This window comes from Cydia splendana, chromosome 9, assembly GCF_910591565.1.
Source record: "Cydia splendana chromosome 9, ilCydSple1.2, whole genome shotgun sequence".
In the NCBI taxonomy this organism is placed as follows: Eukaryota; Metazoa; Arthropoda; class Insecta; order Lepidoptera; family Tortricidae; genus Cydia; species Cydia splendana.
In genome coordinates this window covers 990269-1007629 of record NC_085968.1, presented here as the reverse complement: position 1 = coordinate 1007629, position 17361 = coordinate 990269, and the positions used below count along the sequence as shown (strand labels likewise).

At 34.7% G+C, this 17361-nt stretch overlaps 1 protein-coding gene across 1 annotated transcript in view; it reads right to left on the bottom strand.

The window, feature by feature from the left end:
* Nucleotides 1-17361, bottom strand: part of LOC134793351 (uncharacterized) — a 170539-nt gene that overhangs the window by 8086 nt on the left and 145092 nt on the right. The window contains exon 2 of the mRNA XM_063764905.1: nt 834-984. Within this exon, the coding sequence (XP_063620975.1) occupies nt 834-984 (151 nt within the window). The remainder of the gene's footprint in view (nt 1-833; nt 985-17361) is intronic.

Genomic DNA, 17361 nt, shown 5'->3' with positions numbered 1-17361 from the left:
TTTCTGGGGAGTCACAGTTCTAACCTAACCTAACCTACTTTTCAGGTAGCAGTTTCTTTTTCTGGGGAGTCACAGTTCTAACCTAACCTAACCTACTTTTCTGGTAGCGGTTTCTTTTTCTGGGGAGTCACAGTTCTAACCTAACCTAACCTACTTTTCTGGTAGCAGTTTCTTTTTCTGGGGAGTCACAGTTCTAACCTAACCTAACCTACTTTTCTGGTAGCAGTTTTTTTTTCTGGGGAGTCACAGTCCTAACCTAACCTACTTTTCTGACAGTAATTAGTTTCGATGACCTATGAAATACTGAGCTATCCAAATAATTTTACTGATGTTTTGTTCAGATACTTATATGAGATGTTATTCATTATTTTAATTTATATGCATAATGAATTTTATATTAAATGTAATTAGTTTATTTGTATGTTATACCAAACAGCGGTATGTATATTGTATGTTATATTATTTTTATATTATACTAATTGAAAATATAGATTTAGTGCATTATACATAAGATTAGTATACGTTTTGAACGTTTGTAAATTGAAATTATATCAAAAGTTCGTATTCATTATGATACGCACCCGAACTCACTTATGTGGCTAACTATGTTGGCTAATAAGTTGTTGATGCAAGGCGCCCGTTGAGTAGCTGCCGCCGACGCGTCGGCTGTACCGCGTGTAGCTGTTGATCTCGTGTCGTAGACTTAACAGCACTTATTGTCAAAAGAGAGCCTATAAATCAATACTTATGTGGCCCTTTAGGCAGTTGCTCTGTGCATGTTGTTGTGTTTACAGGTGAGTCTATAAATAGTCTGAAACCCAATGAACACCTACTTATGCGGCTTATTAGCAATGTTGGCTAAGTTGTTGATGTGGGTCGCGAGCCGCCCGTTGAGCAGCTGTCGCCGACGCGCGGCCAGCACGGCGTGTAGCTGCTGGTCTCGTGTCGCGTTGACGCTGCTCTGCGTCGTCGTGCGACGGGTGCCTGGAATAGATTGTACATGTATCAGGAACTAAATATAAAAAATAAATACGCATAATTATTTATATGGGAATCCTACTCATGATTCAAATGTTCAAAAATAAATATAGCCTGATTTTCTTTAACTCTTTGAGACTTGTTTTGCTAAATCGATCTCAGAAAATTTTATCATAACCAATTGCCTTGTTTGCTGCTACAACACTGCAGCACTTGTCATCAAAATGTTACCTTTCAAACGATCACTTGAACGATTTGACTTGGAATCTACTAGGCCTATTTTTTGATCTTGGGATTTAAAAATCCTCCACATAATTTCAAATTAATTAAATTTAATCATTTAATAGGTTATGTAACTTAATTTATTTCATTGCCTCCGCATTTGTGACCTGTAATCAGACAGAAGTTTTTGTGGCAAAATAAAATATCGCGAAATACACAACACGTTCGATATCTTCTTCTCTTTTGATATGTTGGTAGGTTTCTTTTGGCACTGTATACTACAGTTTACGTTTTAATTTTTTAAGTACTTAATATATGTAATAAATAAATTATGTACCCCTTTGTAATTGATTCGCAATATTGAAATTTCTCGGTAGCTTACCTACAGCAAGTAGAAGTTACATATTTTAAATATTAATCTACCTATGACTTATGGATAACCAGATTTATCGATGTTTCATTTTCTCAAACACTCGTTTTTGCCTCAAAAACTTCTATGTCTGCCTGTAATACATTATTACCAATAAATGATGTCTAAGTTATTTGTTTATCTACGATTTACAGAAAACACCTTAATATTATTTTATAGCACACCTTCTTTAACATATTTAATAGATTAATTAACAGATTTGGCGAGAACGTAAAATCTCGCAACTTATAATCAAATACATAATCAAGATTTTCCTCTTATTTATAATTTATTATTCATAGATTTCGCTTCTGGCAATCTCAGTTCAATATTTGACTGCTAAAATACTAATTTTATTATATCTATTTAATATAACCATATTTAGGTTATCTTTCAATTTCTATTTACGATTAATTTGAATGATAACTAGCATTAAGATAAGATATTTCAATGTCATAAATTAGTAGTTATCCGTTAAGGTATTGCGTGATGACCAACAATTGGAATAATTACATGCAATCTTGTAGTGGCAGATACACCAACTTAAAATTAAATTTAAATACTCGAAACCAAACAAAATAGGACCTTAAATCTAAGACACAAAAGATCATTAATACTTTTTGAGACTGGAACGATATCTTGGACCAAATGATTTAAGTCAAATGGAATTAGATCTAATGCCAATATGTTAATGTCGAAATTCGAATGTGTTGGCTGTTCCGGCGTGTGCTTATAGCCTTCACCCACAATCTCGGAATGGCGTGTAAAGACAATAGATGCGTTTGTACAAGATGGTGACCAGAACTTTGGAGAGGTAAATAGTTGTAAGGCACAAATGTTAAGTGAGGTCGTGTTGTATGCTGAGTTTGGTATTTTGGTATGACGAACAACTTGGGATTTGAGCCTATGACAGGGGGTAGTAAAAAGATTGGGTAATGCCCATTGGGTATGCGAGTTTTAGGTTTAAGATGTTTCAATAGAATAAAAAATATAAACAGATTAATACCAAAGGAAAAGCTACAAGACTTATTCTAAGGGCTTCTCTGAGATATCCTGCTGTACTTTGATCTTAAGGCGCGGTGTGTAGTAAAAAGCGCTTTTTTGTCACCATATTTACAGACTTTTACAAGGATTTCATGCATTATTTTCTAGTATGTCTAACTTCAGTCCTTGAACTACGTTATTGCTTGTCAGAAACACGACGGCTCATTATTTTCTCGATAGAATCTTAAGTTGAAAACATGCCTAACACTTTCTTTATTTCCTTATGTTAGAAGTACTACGACGAAAATGTATATGAAACTTACTTCAGTCGATAGCTTTTAAGTAAATCTTCATTATTGCTTGTCCTTTTATCGATACGTTAATTTTTTCATTCATCATTTGATGAATTCAACATTTTACCTACTAAATTACACCCTACGCGGCAATACCTTGCGCCCATTCCTTACGCCAGTACGCCCGTGACCACTGTCAGCGTCGGACCTATGCTAGTTTAGCGGACGTTTCATAAAATGGGTAATCACAGTATAAATATGCAAATATGTTCTACACACAATGTTTTTCAACATACTTACGAAGAAAAGCAAGATAATTCTTAAATACGGTGACATTTCAGACATTCGTCCGTCATATTGTCATTTTATAACAAGTTGGGCAGCAAAGGCACACACCCATCTAACCAATCCGGAATTCAGTCACGATTGATAAATTGTGTAAACATATTTTAAATGGCTATAAAATTAATCAGATTGAATAATTTTTAAACATAGATATACAGGATTCAAATATGTGGGAGTGTTTAGTGTATGGTGGTAACCATTTCAACACTTTTAGTTTCCGAGATACCTACATGCGTTTTTGTGGAAGTGGTCGAAAAATGGCTATAATGGTTTTGTGTTTAATTGGATTAGGTATTTACATTCTAAGGAAAATAAGTGTAAGTACAATTCTGCCGCCTTGAGGAAAAAAACCATAAGTGACAATTTTTGCGAAATTGAGTTATTGACACCCTCGAAATCAGGAAGAAAAATGTGATTTTTATATCTAGCAGTTATTTCTTTAGGAGCTACAGGTTGAACTTAACAAAGAGACAAAAAAATACGAATTAAGAAAACGTCGTTTTTTCGTAATTGTTCATCATAAATCATTTTTTGTGTTTAGAATAAGCAAGCTTAGCGACCTGCTCATGAAACATAAAAAAACGGTCAAGATCAGTATGGGTTCCGCATTTACCCGTACGTCAAAATAGTCTGATTGAGTGATTGCAAAACCAGGGGTGCGAAACTCCTGACTTCGGTCAAACTCGGCTCCGCTCGGCTCAGCATTGCTCCGAGCAATTATTAGGGTTGGCCCCACTTGACTTCCTTTTGCGTGCACGACCACAGATAAGATAATCACTTGATTTTTGACAACCCTAAATAGCCGAAAGGGATAGTGCCATATATTACAAAGGGACAGCATGATTCGACCCTGAACCGCTGTCAAACTTCGTTTTTGTAGGAAGTTTCCTTTCTGTACGGTAGTACTATTAATTATTCTGTGGCAAAACCCAACAACGGCTGGAGCGTTCAGGTTTGCTATATTTTTCCTTGAAAGTATACTAAGCACTTTCACGATTTTTCATATTTTTTGGAATATGGTTAAAAAGTTAGGGGAACTAGAGGGGAAAACACTTTTTTTCTTTCAGATCGATTATTTCTGTACCTTTACCCCCCTCCCCCCTACACCCTCAGCACACCCGCTAAGCATGGTCATCTGGACACCACAAGGTATAACTGTGCCAATTTTCAAAATTATACGAATTTTCTCCGCAGATTTTTTTTTATTTTCTTGAGCTATTAACTAACTCGAATGTCGAAGTAGAAGTGTTTTTTGTCATTACAATCTTTAAATACTTGACTTTTACTCGTCAATTCAAAATTGAGAAAAATAGTAGGTAAGTAATTACAGTTAGAGTTATAATTATTTTTTGTGAAGATAGCTAATTTTATCTACTTATTGGAGCTATGCATAACTCAATAGTCCCACAAATTATCTTAACTTTGCTAGTATTCTTCCTTATTTTAACTACCTACTTGCCCGAAATTGACTGCTAGAGTTAGACCAAGTCTGCAACATTTTTGGTAGCGTAGGCAGTTCAAGTGTTATTCATAATTTCATAGAAGTTTGACGTTTAAAATAACACTTGCATTGCGTGTGAAATCAAAATCGTTGCAGACTTTTCTTGGTCTAGCTCTATTAAATTTTTTATGTCTAAGTACTATTTTTTGTCTCATATTAATTTGGTATCATTTGATTAGATTCTCAGTTTGTCGCGGTATACACTCATATTGTATATAATTAATAATTATTTACACTCACCGTCTTACCTACCATTTTTAACTAATTTCATTAAGTACTCATCAAAATTCAAATTTGCTAATAAATCTTGTTCAATATTATTTGCCGGAAAAAATCCCGGAACTGACAATTCAGAATACCGATGTCGTCAGAATAAGGACGTAGACGTGCTGCGCGGGAATGGTGCGGTGCGCCGCGCGGGGCGCCCGCCTGCCCGTTCTACCACGCGTCTGCTTCACCCCCTTGAAAACGTAAAACTCGAGTATAAGAGCGCCTTAAGGCATATAATTATATGCCTTAAGATCGTATCGGTATTATATTGTAAATCCAAATTTATAACATATTAAAAATTGTGAATAGAATCAGGCGTTACTTTGCGGAAATCCATATTAATTAAAACCAAATTATTACTTCACTAATCCGCGAAAAGATAACGTGCTAGTCAATCAGTGCTAACCCGTTATTGCGTATTTTTTACATGCAATTAATGTACCCACCCTCCCACCGCAAAAATATATACGCAAATAAATATAACAAACCACCACCAAAAGAACAATACTCGACACGTGTTTCGCCTCTCTACGAGGCATCTTCAGGAGATGTTGACGGTCTGACGCCCGGCAACGGAAATAGCGGAAGGTGCTAGGGGTTGGATATGGCGTTGCGTGAACAAGAGATTTTCTTTGGCAGGATTGGTCCTTAGGACCCAAGGATGGATTTAAGAAGTGGAGCCACCGACTTGATCTTGATATCTATGTCATTTAAGCTACTAGGCCAAGTTTGGTATCGTTTTCGTATAAATCGGGGATGCCGAATTCATTTATGATATCATAATGACACCGGTATATTAAAAATTGCCTAAAATCCTAAGCACCAATTTAAATAAATAATTATAGCTTGTCAGTTTTCTTTATTATAAATATTCAATTCAGCACTTTTTAATTCACAGCAAATTACGAGGTACCACTGCATCAATAACTCGTTAAGAGTAAAGCATTTGATACCTATTTCATTTTAGTTTAACATTGCACCAAAACCCTTCTAATCCTAGTAACATACACAGAGCTAATCATTACCTCATATTTGCCTATTGTCTCATACTATGCAAATGCCTCATTTGACTAAAATGGTTGGGTCATAGTTCCATCTTCCCACGCCACACTTCTATGGTATTCACACCTTCGGCTAGTGAGTACATGTTAATGGTCTCATGGACATTATGGACTAAGATTACATACCATACCATATGAGTACCATATGGTATTACATGTGTAACTGGTCTTAATATTTGTAAGTCGGAGTTGATGTACAATTTTGGCTAGATAATCGAATGACATCATTATTTATTATGTTACACACTGCCTTATATACCAGTAGGTACTTATACCTACAACGTTTACAGGTTTACTTTAATAGTTTCAGAGATCTTTACCTATTTTAACTTGAATCCATGAATGAACTAGTATTTAAGTATAAATTGTATAATTACCATTGTATCAATCAAATTAGCATAAGTTTTAAATGAATAAATATTATCTTATCTTATCTTATCTTAATATAATACCATTACACGTAATATTATGTAAGTATTGCTATTATAAAACAAATCTACCATAATTCGATGCTTCTAGATCTAATTAGAAAAAAATCGTTAAAAATAACTATACTGACTGAACTAAAATGCTGGCTATTAAAATCTCAAAGCTGTGTATCTTTAATATAATTTTGCAGAAACACTAATTCAAAGATTTGAATGCGCACAAGACCAAAATTACGAGTTACGAGTGAATTGCAAAAAAAATGTACATAGGTTTAGTGTTTTTTGTGTGCATATTAAAATAAGAAAACTATCGGCTTTTATTTGGAAAAAAATAAAATAGAAATTTTTTATTTTTTATTTTTTTCAAATTATGTATATGAAACCGTATAAATTAAATATCAGAAACGAATTTAGCATCCTTGATTTACCCGAAAATGATACCAAACTTGCGCACATAGCCAAACAATTTTTTTTACAAATTTCGGAGGGCCCCCCCCCTTAAGTCAAAATTTTGAATCAAAAATCCGGTTGGCTCCCCTTCCTAAATCAATCTGTCAGTCAAAAGGAGCAACTCTGCAAAAGGAAATTCCATCATCATCATTTGCCGTATATCACACTTTTTTGTCGTGAGCTCCACGGACTAAACACAATACAATTTACACGGCTAATTTTCGTAACACAAATGAATCAATTAAATTAAGACTAATCACTGCTTTTAATTACGCTTAATTATGTAAATTTTTTTTGCAAATCACTCGTATGAACCATTGGCAATTCCTTTACATTCCTTTAGATGAAATAATATCAAGTTTAATTTGTTAGAACTCAGCTTAGTTTACTTCTTCAATGGCTGTATTAAAAACGTTCGATAACCTGGATTAGGAATCGTCCTCCATATCAACCCGGGCAGCGAAATAGAACGCGAGTTCTACAACCTCCGTTGCGTTGCACAAGCCAACGAGCATGTAGGTACTAACTTTCATGCTGTACCTAACTTACCGAGTCTAGTGCTCTGGGTGTCCAGTATAAGTCTGGCCTAGAGATGAGTTACATTATGTTCTGACATTAGACTTTTTACATATCCAAAGTTAAGATATGACCACAAGAGATACGTATTTAAACCTTATTACAATAAGGTTTACGTCTCTCGTACAAGTACGTACCTACACTCCGCAAACGGGGCATTTTGAAAGCGGCATACGACGAAAGAGTTAGTAATTACTAATTAGAGACATGTTAGTAATTAACGAATGTACCTTTTTTTTTTTTTTTTTTTTTTTTTTTTTTTTTTTTTTTTTTTTTTTTTTTTTTTTTTTATATATAACATTGCCACTTTATTTCAACATAACATGTTACATGGGTACATTATACCTATGGTTAATAAGTTATTTCTTTATAAATAAATAAATAATACAAAAATAAAAATATTTTAATCGTCCGGCGAACTGGTAATCTGTGGGCCTCTTTACTTTTACAAGTACGAGTGGCGGCCTAATTCAAATTTTAATAAAAGTCAAAAAAATTATCTTGATACGATATATTATGGATCGGATCCGTTTATTAAAATTAGAATCAGGCCGTATGTAGTCGAATAGCACATTATTATTACTGGTTCACAGCGTTGTGCGGTTAAGCGATTGGACCATCGCTTACGTTGCGAAAAAACGTCGCATGCGCACCGCGATCACGAACGAGAAATTCGTAATTACTGCTTACACGTGCGTTTTCAAGGGTGATGAGTGTATGTATTGTACGCTTTACACTATTTTATTAGAAGGTAAACGTCTTAGTTCTAGAGACATACTGATGCCCAATAGATGACACCCTGTTATCAGCTATATAGCTAATTATGTAAGTTAAAATATGACAATATGCTGGAACAGTGAACAATTTACGTTATTTGAGGTTTAGAATAAATTTAAACCCATAAACCGTATACACGTACACCCATATGGTGGAATGATAACATAGAAAATAGATCACGTATTTTTAGTTTAGAATATTTCTGGACAATTTTCGATCCATTTTGAGTGGCCGTGGTCCGGCGAACACTTTTCTTCTGTTCACTACATAATTGTCACATATTCTGTAGCATTTTCTAACAGATCAAAAAGAAGCATTTGGGTTTAAAAACTTCCAGAAAACAGGCGTCTTTTCCTGTGGAAAACATAACTCTCAATAATTTGAGATTATAACCGCCGTAAGTTACCTAATCCTAAAATAAACAACGTAATGATAGGAACAGTTATATCCCGGTTCGTACTTTATCTACGGTCATCTCACGATACAGTCTAGTTCGGTTTTGGCATGTCACGACACAGTGTAAGTCACAGGCGTCAGAGATACACAATCTTAATATACCTACTTATACTTAAACTGATCGTCATAATAATTTACAATAGGTGAATTCTGTAAAAAAAAAATAGGCAGTCATCGTAAATGGTCAAAATGGTGTGCCTATTTCGCTTTTTGCATTATATTTATATCTGTAGTTATTATCCATTTCCAGCTAAAATTATTATTATTTATGACTATTAAGACAAATTTAATTATCAAAGGTTCATAATAATAATTATGAAACTTTGTTGATCTCTTGTAATATCTGGTGTAAGAAATATCACTGTTGATAGATCTGAATAGGCATCAATGTCTGTAGATTTTTTTAAATTCCTTTAATTCATCTACGCTACAGCGAAATTTCAAGTCTACGATGTCTGGTAGTTAAATATTGCAAGTTATGCAAGTATCGCTAATATTTTTAAAATTAACCCCTTACTTTGGTCTCTAAATACGTACTTTCATTAAACACAACAAATTAGACTAGCATTTAAATAAGCCTGACTTTCATGCAACGGATTTAATTGCAGGGGAAAATCTCTACCCGCTAGCAGAACATAACTTGGCACATTTCCTGTGGCTAAACCAACTTACTATTAAAACGAAATAACTCACATTAAAACTCCTATCAAACAACGCTTTTTAAAGCTGGTAGGACGGTAAGGGCTAACGGTGCACGATGCACCGTATAATGTTTGACATAACATAACGTAACTTAGCGGACCGGACCGGTTGTATGGCCGGCTATTGGGCACAAGGGGCCCACAGATTACCAGTTCGCCTGACGATATCAGCCTGTCAGTTGTTCGGAGCTGTCAAATTTTGCTTTTAACTGACAGTCCGATATCGTCCGGCGGACTGGTAATCAGTGGGCCCCTTTACTATCAAAGGAATGAAAGGAATGGACAATCCGAGTTCTGTAATTCGAATGTTTTTAGGGTTATATGTTCCTAATGCTTCTGAAAATAGTTTGGCCAATGTTTAAGTTTATAATTAGCCAAAATGTTCATTTGGTCGCTGGGATATTTTTCAAACACCCTAGATAGATAGATAGATAATAGTTTATTCATCACACATGGTAATAGGTACATTAAAGATATACATCGTGTACACAATATCTATACTACTAACAAGTGCGACTAGTCAGGAAATATTAAACTAAGATGCATGCATGTCATAATTTGTAACATTCACATTTCATTAAATTCATTTAAGTTATACAGAGTATTTTTTAATAATAGGTCTTTCACTTGAGCACGAAACACTGTCAATCTTGATTCCTTTTTGAGATGTTCGGGTAATTTATTATATAAATTACGACCAATAACTCCTGGCATTTTTTTTGCCATTGCGATTTTATGGGGGCTCATACAGAGGTCATTTGGATAACGATTTGGGCGCTCCGATTCTCCTTTCTTTCTGAACGTGTGTATATTCTCCCTGACAAACATAATAGTTTCATATATGTATTGGGCCACTGATGTCATGATTTTAAGGGTTTTGAAAAACTCTCGGCACGTGTCTTTGTATCCAGCATTCATGATCACTCTTATAGCCTGCTTTTGCATTTTCAGTACTCTCTCATGGTCCGATGAGTTTCCCCACAGTATTATACCATATGTCATAATAGAGTGTACATAAGCGTAATATGATTGAATGAGACACTTACGTGAAATAATTGTGCGAAGTTGTTTAAGGGCGTAAACGCCAGTTGCCATTTTAGCACATACATTATCTATATAAGTCTTCCATGTCATAGCAGGATCAATGGTAAAGCCTAACATTTTAACCATAGTCGAACTTTTTAAGCAGGAACCATTTGAGAGATCTATTTTTACTTCATCACTGATAGGAGTCTTTCCGTTAAAGAACATAACATGGGTCTTGTCCGAGTTTAAAGTAAGGCCATTATCGTTAAACCACGTATGTAGAATATCCATTATTAATTTTATTTTTCCTATAATCATTTCATTGGTGTTACCTTTTACGACTATAGTAGTGTCATCTGCATATATTATAAATTTACCATCTATGTCTAGTTCTGCAAGATCATTAATGAACAGCAAAAATAGGGTATTGCCTAGCGCTGACCCTTGAGGTACTCCTGCATTTGGAACAGTTCTTGGTTTTGATTTTATTTTCTTTCCCTCTATTTCAATTTCCACGGTCTGTTCTCTGTTATTTAAGAATGACTCTATGAGTTGCAACTCAGATCCGTTTATGCCATACATTTTTAATTTTAGTGATAACAATTCATGATCAATACTGTCGAAGGCCTTTGACAGATCTAAAAATATTGCGGCTACTTTTTGTCTCTTGTCTAGTGTTCGTATGACTTCATTTGTAAGCTGCAATGCTGCTGAGGTAGTTGATCTTCCTTTTCTATATGCATACTGAGTAGTATCTTTAGAAGTGTCACAAATCTTATCTAGCCGAACCTAGTAGCATCTACAGCAGCGGTCGGCAACCTTTTTTTGCGTAGTTTTAGTAGCGTAGTTAACGATGAGTAAGTTGATGCGGGCCGCACTTTGTTAATATTTATGACTTTATCAGACATTGTCGTTTCTCAATATTACATAGCCAGAGAGGCTCGCAGGCCGCAAGTGACAGTTTCACGAGCCGCATGCGGCCCGCGGGCCGCAGGTTGCCGACCGCCGATCTACAGGATGCTATTTTCAAAATGTTCGTTCCAATAATGGTTTTTGAAAAACTCGTTCTACCAAATGAATATATAGCAAATGAATTATCGGTGCTAAAGAAACACGAGACTTGTTCGGCTACCTAATGTCAAGGATAAACGTAAGCACTAATCCTAATCTGGCTTTCCAACCTAGAAGAAAAATAGATCTTGTTAATATTTGGACAATTTTTCGAAGCTTTTATGATTTTTATATTTAATAAAATATAAAAACCGTTATTTCCTATTGATAGGTTCACACATAAACATGTCCAGTACTTGATTAACATAAATAATGAATACTTAACTTACTTACATAATTAACTAGATAAAATAGAAGTATTCGTTGAGTGCGAATACTAAGATCATAGATATCAGGACAAGCTTTACATTGAGTAAAACTTCTTGGGAGGTCTCAGACGTAGCAAGAAAAACATTAATATGTTAAGTTTGTATCGTACTATTATGCATAATTTAAAGTTGATTTTCAGTATTATAATAAAATATAGGTAGACTACCTATCGATCTAGTTTTCCTATAACATAACCTATATTTTATAAGTTTTATAATTGACTTTACAATTATACGTATGATATTTCTATGTAAATATACTAAGCACTTAAAACTTACAAAAAATACTAAGCACTTAATCAAAAATAATACTCAATTAAATACAAGTAATTGAAAATGCTTTCATAAACTAAGCTTTAATGTGTTCGCACGTAGCCGGTATAATCAACTCGAAACTAATCAACACTAACCCTTTCCAACACTATTACACAATTAAAACGCATTAAATCAATAATTACTCGCCCACAACTGTGAAATTAAGAAATAATTACTTCTCATTTAAACAACGGCGGTCGTAAATTAAAAATTAAAATTGTAACACCTTTAATTACATAGTCATCAATTGTTTTAACGTTGACTTTACCGTGTCAAGGCTCGTGACGTTTTTGACGTCTGTTAAAGGTATGATATGTATGATAACTGTCAATTGTGACACGTAACGTGTGACGTTTGGCAATCGTTTTTGGAGGCGTCGTAATGACACTCCGTTATTATGTTATGATACATTGTTTAGTAATAACTGTTTCTTAGTAGTTCTATGAATGTTAATTTAAAAAGCCACGGGAAAGAGTCCAGCAAATGATTGATAAAAGCTAACCTTAGAAAACTGTGGTTTTATAGCATTTCTAAAACTGGAAGGGTACGCTGATAGCTGTCACTTCAATAAAATTTTGTGACACTTGACATTTTTAGATTATAAAATTATGGAGATGACTCCTAGCAGCGTACGAAGGGTTTGAAAAATGCTATAGGTAGTCAACATTGATTGGCATTGTTCATTGTAGTAGTAGTAGTAGTAGTAAAATACTTTATTGTACAAAAAGAAACATAAAACATGAAAGAACCTTGTACCTTGTACCTTGCTGGCAAGCGTATACCATGGCATATCGACGCTAATAACTCCAGAGGTGAAAAAAATTGTGTTGCCCACCTTGTATGTATAACTCAAAATAATAGGCAGGTACCTACCTATATTGTTATATAGGTACAACATAGAGTCGTTGTATACCTATAATCCATTGTGCACTGTAATTTAAAATGCGTCTGTAGGTGTTTTTAAAATAGTTGATTAAAAATAGATGACATGATAGTAAAGTCACAAAAATAATTCTTCTGGAAAACCAATAAAATATATTTTAATATTGTCTTCGGTTACCGCGATAGTTACTCATGAAACTCAGCGTTACTCAGTGTAGTTTTTTCTCAGTCACCCGTTGACCAAAAATGTGCGAACGCTGTAAAGGATCCGAAACGTCGGGATGTAGTATGATTTCAATATACGCGATATAATCAAGATATAATCCGTTTCAATAGTTTTATTTCAAAATATATTTTATGAAATTATTTTATAAAATATATTTTATTATTACTTTTTTTTTCATGAGAAACTATCGCGGTAATCGAAGACAACATTAAATATATTTTAGTCAAAATTTAAATCCTAAAAAAGATTTTATCACATTCCAGTATTCACAAGATGTCTGTCTGACCTATAAGTTCCAGATGGTGCAAGATGTTCCCGATCACGGTAAACTGTTGTAAAGTTCGCTAAGCGAGAGCGCTTGCGCAAGTAAAAGCTGCGTAAGGGCCGAGGCTGGGAAAACGGATTGTAACCGGCCGGTAAAATGCAGCTTTGCGGTGACATTCTATTGTGATTTTATAGTGTACTTGCATTTCAACGATAACAATTTGTATTTACTGTCAAGATATGAACGGTAGCCGGCATAAGTAGTGAAATTGTAAAATGCAGCATTGCGCGGTGACATTATATTGTGTCCAAAGTGGTAACGCGGCAAGTGTGATGGGCACTTTTGCACCCGGTACAGCTCGCGGAGGTTTAAAATAATATATTTTAATTAGCTTTGTAGTTTATCAATTAATTTTAGATATAGGTATTTAAGTTTTTTTTTTATTTATTGTATATAGGTAGATAGGTATCATTAACTTTATCAACAGCTAATTAAATAACAATTTTATAGTTTGCAAGACAGATTTCAAGATAACACTGTGTATTTACTGTCAGTAAATAATAACAGGAGCCGGCATAGTGATGAACGTTAGTAAGAGAGTTGTAAAATGCGTTCTGCGCAATGACATTCAATTGTGCTGGATTTTATAGTTTACAGTACTTATATTTCAAAGCGATAACAATATGCACTTGCTGTCAATAGACACACCTACACACATAGACGGTAGCCGGCGACAGTAATGTCAGTATTACGTGACTCGTTCACATTCCATAACACACTTATACTTTAGACACTTAAGTATGCTGTGGAAATTCAAGTCTTTTCTACAGAAGACTATGAAATAAACATAAATTTCAAGACAATTAATTCCTAGTTAAGATAGATAAAATTAGTATAATTATGGTTTGCGACCATAAACCTGTAAAGCGAAATAAAACACAAATTAAAATAAGAAAATCATATAATTTGTTCTTAGAGAACTTGTAAGGCGTTTTGTCTCGATATAACCTTTAAGTCAAGTCAAGTAAAGGACTCTGTAAAGGACATTACATACAGTAAAGGACAAGTGCAAAAAAATCAAACAGGACTCGACTTAACACAGGAGTGTTAAGTCGAGTGTCGAGTCGAGTCGATATTTAAGAGACTTGTGAGGACACAAGTCTCTTAAATATCTTAAGTTCTCATATTAGGCCTATATGAGACTTTATAGCAACTCTACATTGAACAAAGACAATGCATCCATACATTTTAGCGCTCTCCGCTGACCAGCACGTGTAAGTGGAGCGAATCCTGCGCTCACCGTATTGCACACTTTACTAGTCAGTAGACTATAGCTATACATAAACTATATAACTATATAAACTATGTTAACTACATCTGAGATTGCACCGTGCGAAAGGATTGGACATTTGCAATTTCAATGCAATTTAAAGTGAATAAAAGCTTTGTTGACTTAATAAAGCATGACGACTGTTTCTTAGACAGGTGTGAGGGGAATACTGATTTCAGATTCTGTAATTAGCCGGTACTTTAGTTCTTATAATAAGACAATTCACTTCGTAGTTTGTTATGAGGTTGCGTAAAGGGGCCCACTGATTAACAGTCCGCCGGACGGTATCAGCCTGTCAGTTGTTCGGAACGGTCAAAATTTTGTTCTAACTGACAGGCCGAGACCGTCCGGTGGACTGTTAATCAGTGGGCCCCTTTAGTCTTTACTATTATTTCACACAATCCATAAGTTGGATCATTTTTGCTCGGTGGACTGAATTTATTACCCGGTATGAAAAACTGTATTGATAATTAATATGTACCTACCTATAAGTAAGTATATGAATAAGTTGCCTAAGGTAAAGTCACACGTAAGTAGCACACAGGAAAGGGATATTAAAAAGCATGCTACCTTGGTTAACCGTAATTATCTCTATCCACATTCACCAAACTAAGTGACTACCTACGGCACTATGTACAGTCACCAGCAAAAATATGTTACTCTTTGAAGGCCGCAAAAATATGTGACACGCTCTTATGGCTTTACAAATAAAATCGTGTCAGATATTTTTGCGGCCTTCGTTGTGTAACATATTATTGCAGGTGACTGTACCATCATCACAGGTAACTATGCTTTCATAAACCTTATTTCAATCATCATAACGTCTACCAAGATTTAGATTTAGATTTAGATTTAGATATTTATTCTCATAATATTAAATTACATTATAAATTATGCTAGACTAATCTACATGAATTTATATTATGATCGTCATTCATATTTACATAATATTATTTAATAGATACAAATTAAAAAAAATGTCTTACAATAATTAATCTTATGTCAACAATTTATCCATTCATGTCAAAACAAAATACGGGAATAACTAAGTACGAGTATCTCTTAATGATGGTCATGTTTTAAATAAAAACTAGTAAGTCCAGGGATGTTGCGAATATTCGCATCCGCATCCGCGGAACATCCGCATCTACATCCGCATCCGCATAAAATCGATGCGGAGCTTATGCGGATGCGGATGTCGAACAAGTCGGTACAGTAACGTCTTAGCGGCGGCGTAAGTGCTAAGTAATTTCGTCATTACCTATAACGAAATCGTCTAGATCCAGAAAAGTCTATATTCTTGCTTAAATACTAAATGTTTCGTTTTTTTAAATAAAAATTACTACAAATGTAATATTTGAGGTTTTCTAAGTACCTAATCTTGACATCCGCGGATGTGAGCCTTTAAATATGCGCATCCGCATCCGCGGATGTCAAAAAATCTGCATCCGCAACATCCCTGTACCAACGGTCAATTGAATTGCAGTATCTAGTACATAAGTTTACGCAAGTTTACCAGGTCGGTCCGAAAGTTGTGCTATTAATTAAGCGAAGTTAAACGATGGGAATTGGCGATTGGGAAATGTATGAGCGCGCCATTTCTCAGTTGGATGTGTTTACGAGCGTGATTGAGACAAAATGTTGGTCTATAAATTGGTAACTGTTTTAATATAGATGTTGAAATAACTATTGATAGGTATTTTTAATTTTTAGTTTTAGTTATTTTATTAATTCTAGTTAGTTTTAGTTTTATATTCCTGTTCTTGTTTATAATGTTTAAATAAATAAATATCTAATTTATTGAACTACTTGTCTATCCTTTGACTTAAATAGATACCTACTCGTTTAGTTTCATTCCAACATGAGAATGAGAATATCTAATCTTAGAATATTCAAAGAAAACACTCCACATTTCTACATAATACCTAATTGTTTTCCAACACCTATCGTTTGCAATATATTTATTCCAACAGCTAAAAACATGGGAAACAGGCATTGCAGCAACCTCAGTACAAAAGTCAGTATCCGCAAAGAACTTGAAGGCGACATACGCCTATTTGGAATTTTGTTGTGTTGCAAGTATTTCCCACATTTGTGTAGTTCACACCGCTTTCCGCATAGTGCAAAAAGCTAGCATTGTATGTATTAATCCTATACTATTAAACAAGCCATTATTTTTAAATATTTCGATTTACTTGCTCGTACCTACATATTTGAGATGTGGTGTTGGAGGAGAATGTTGCGCATACCGTGGACAGCAAAACGAACCAACAAATCCATTCTCAACCAACTCAGGATCAAATCCAGACTATCCACAATCTGTTACCAACGAGTCCTGGGCTATTTTGGACATATTGCTCGAAGGCAGCCAGATAACCTGGAGAAACTGGTTGTTTGTGGAAAAGTGGATGGCAAGAGGCCGAGAGGACGGTTACCCACCCGTTGGTCCGATCAAGTAAGGAACATCACAGGACTTACTATCACTAC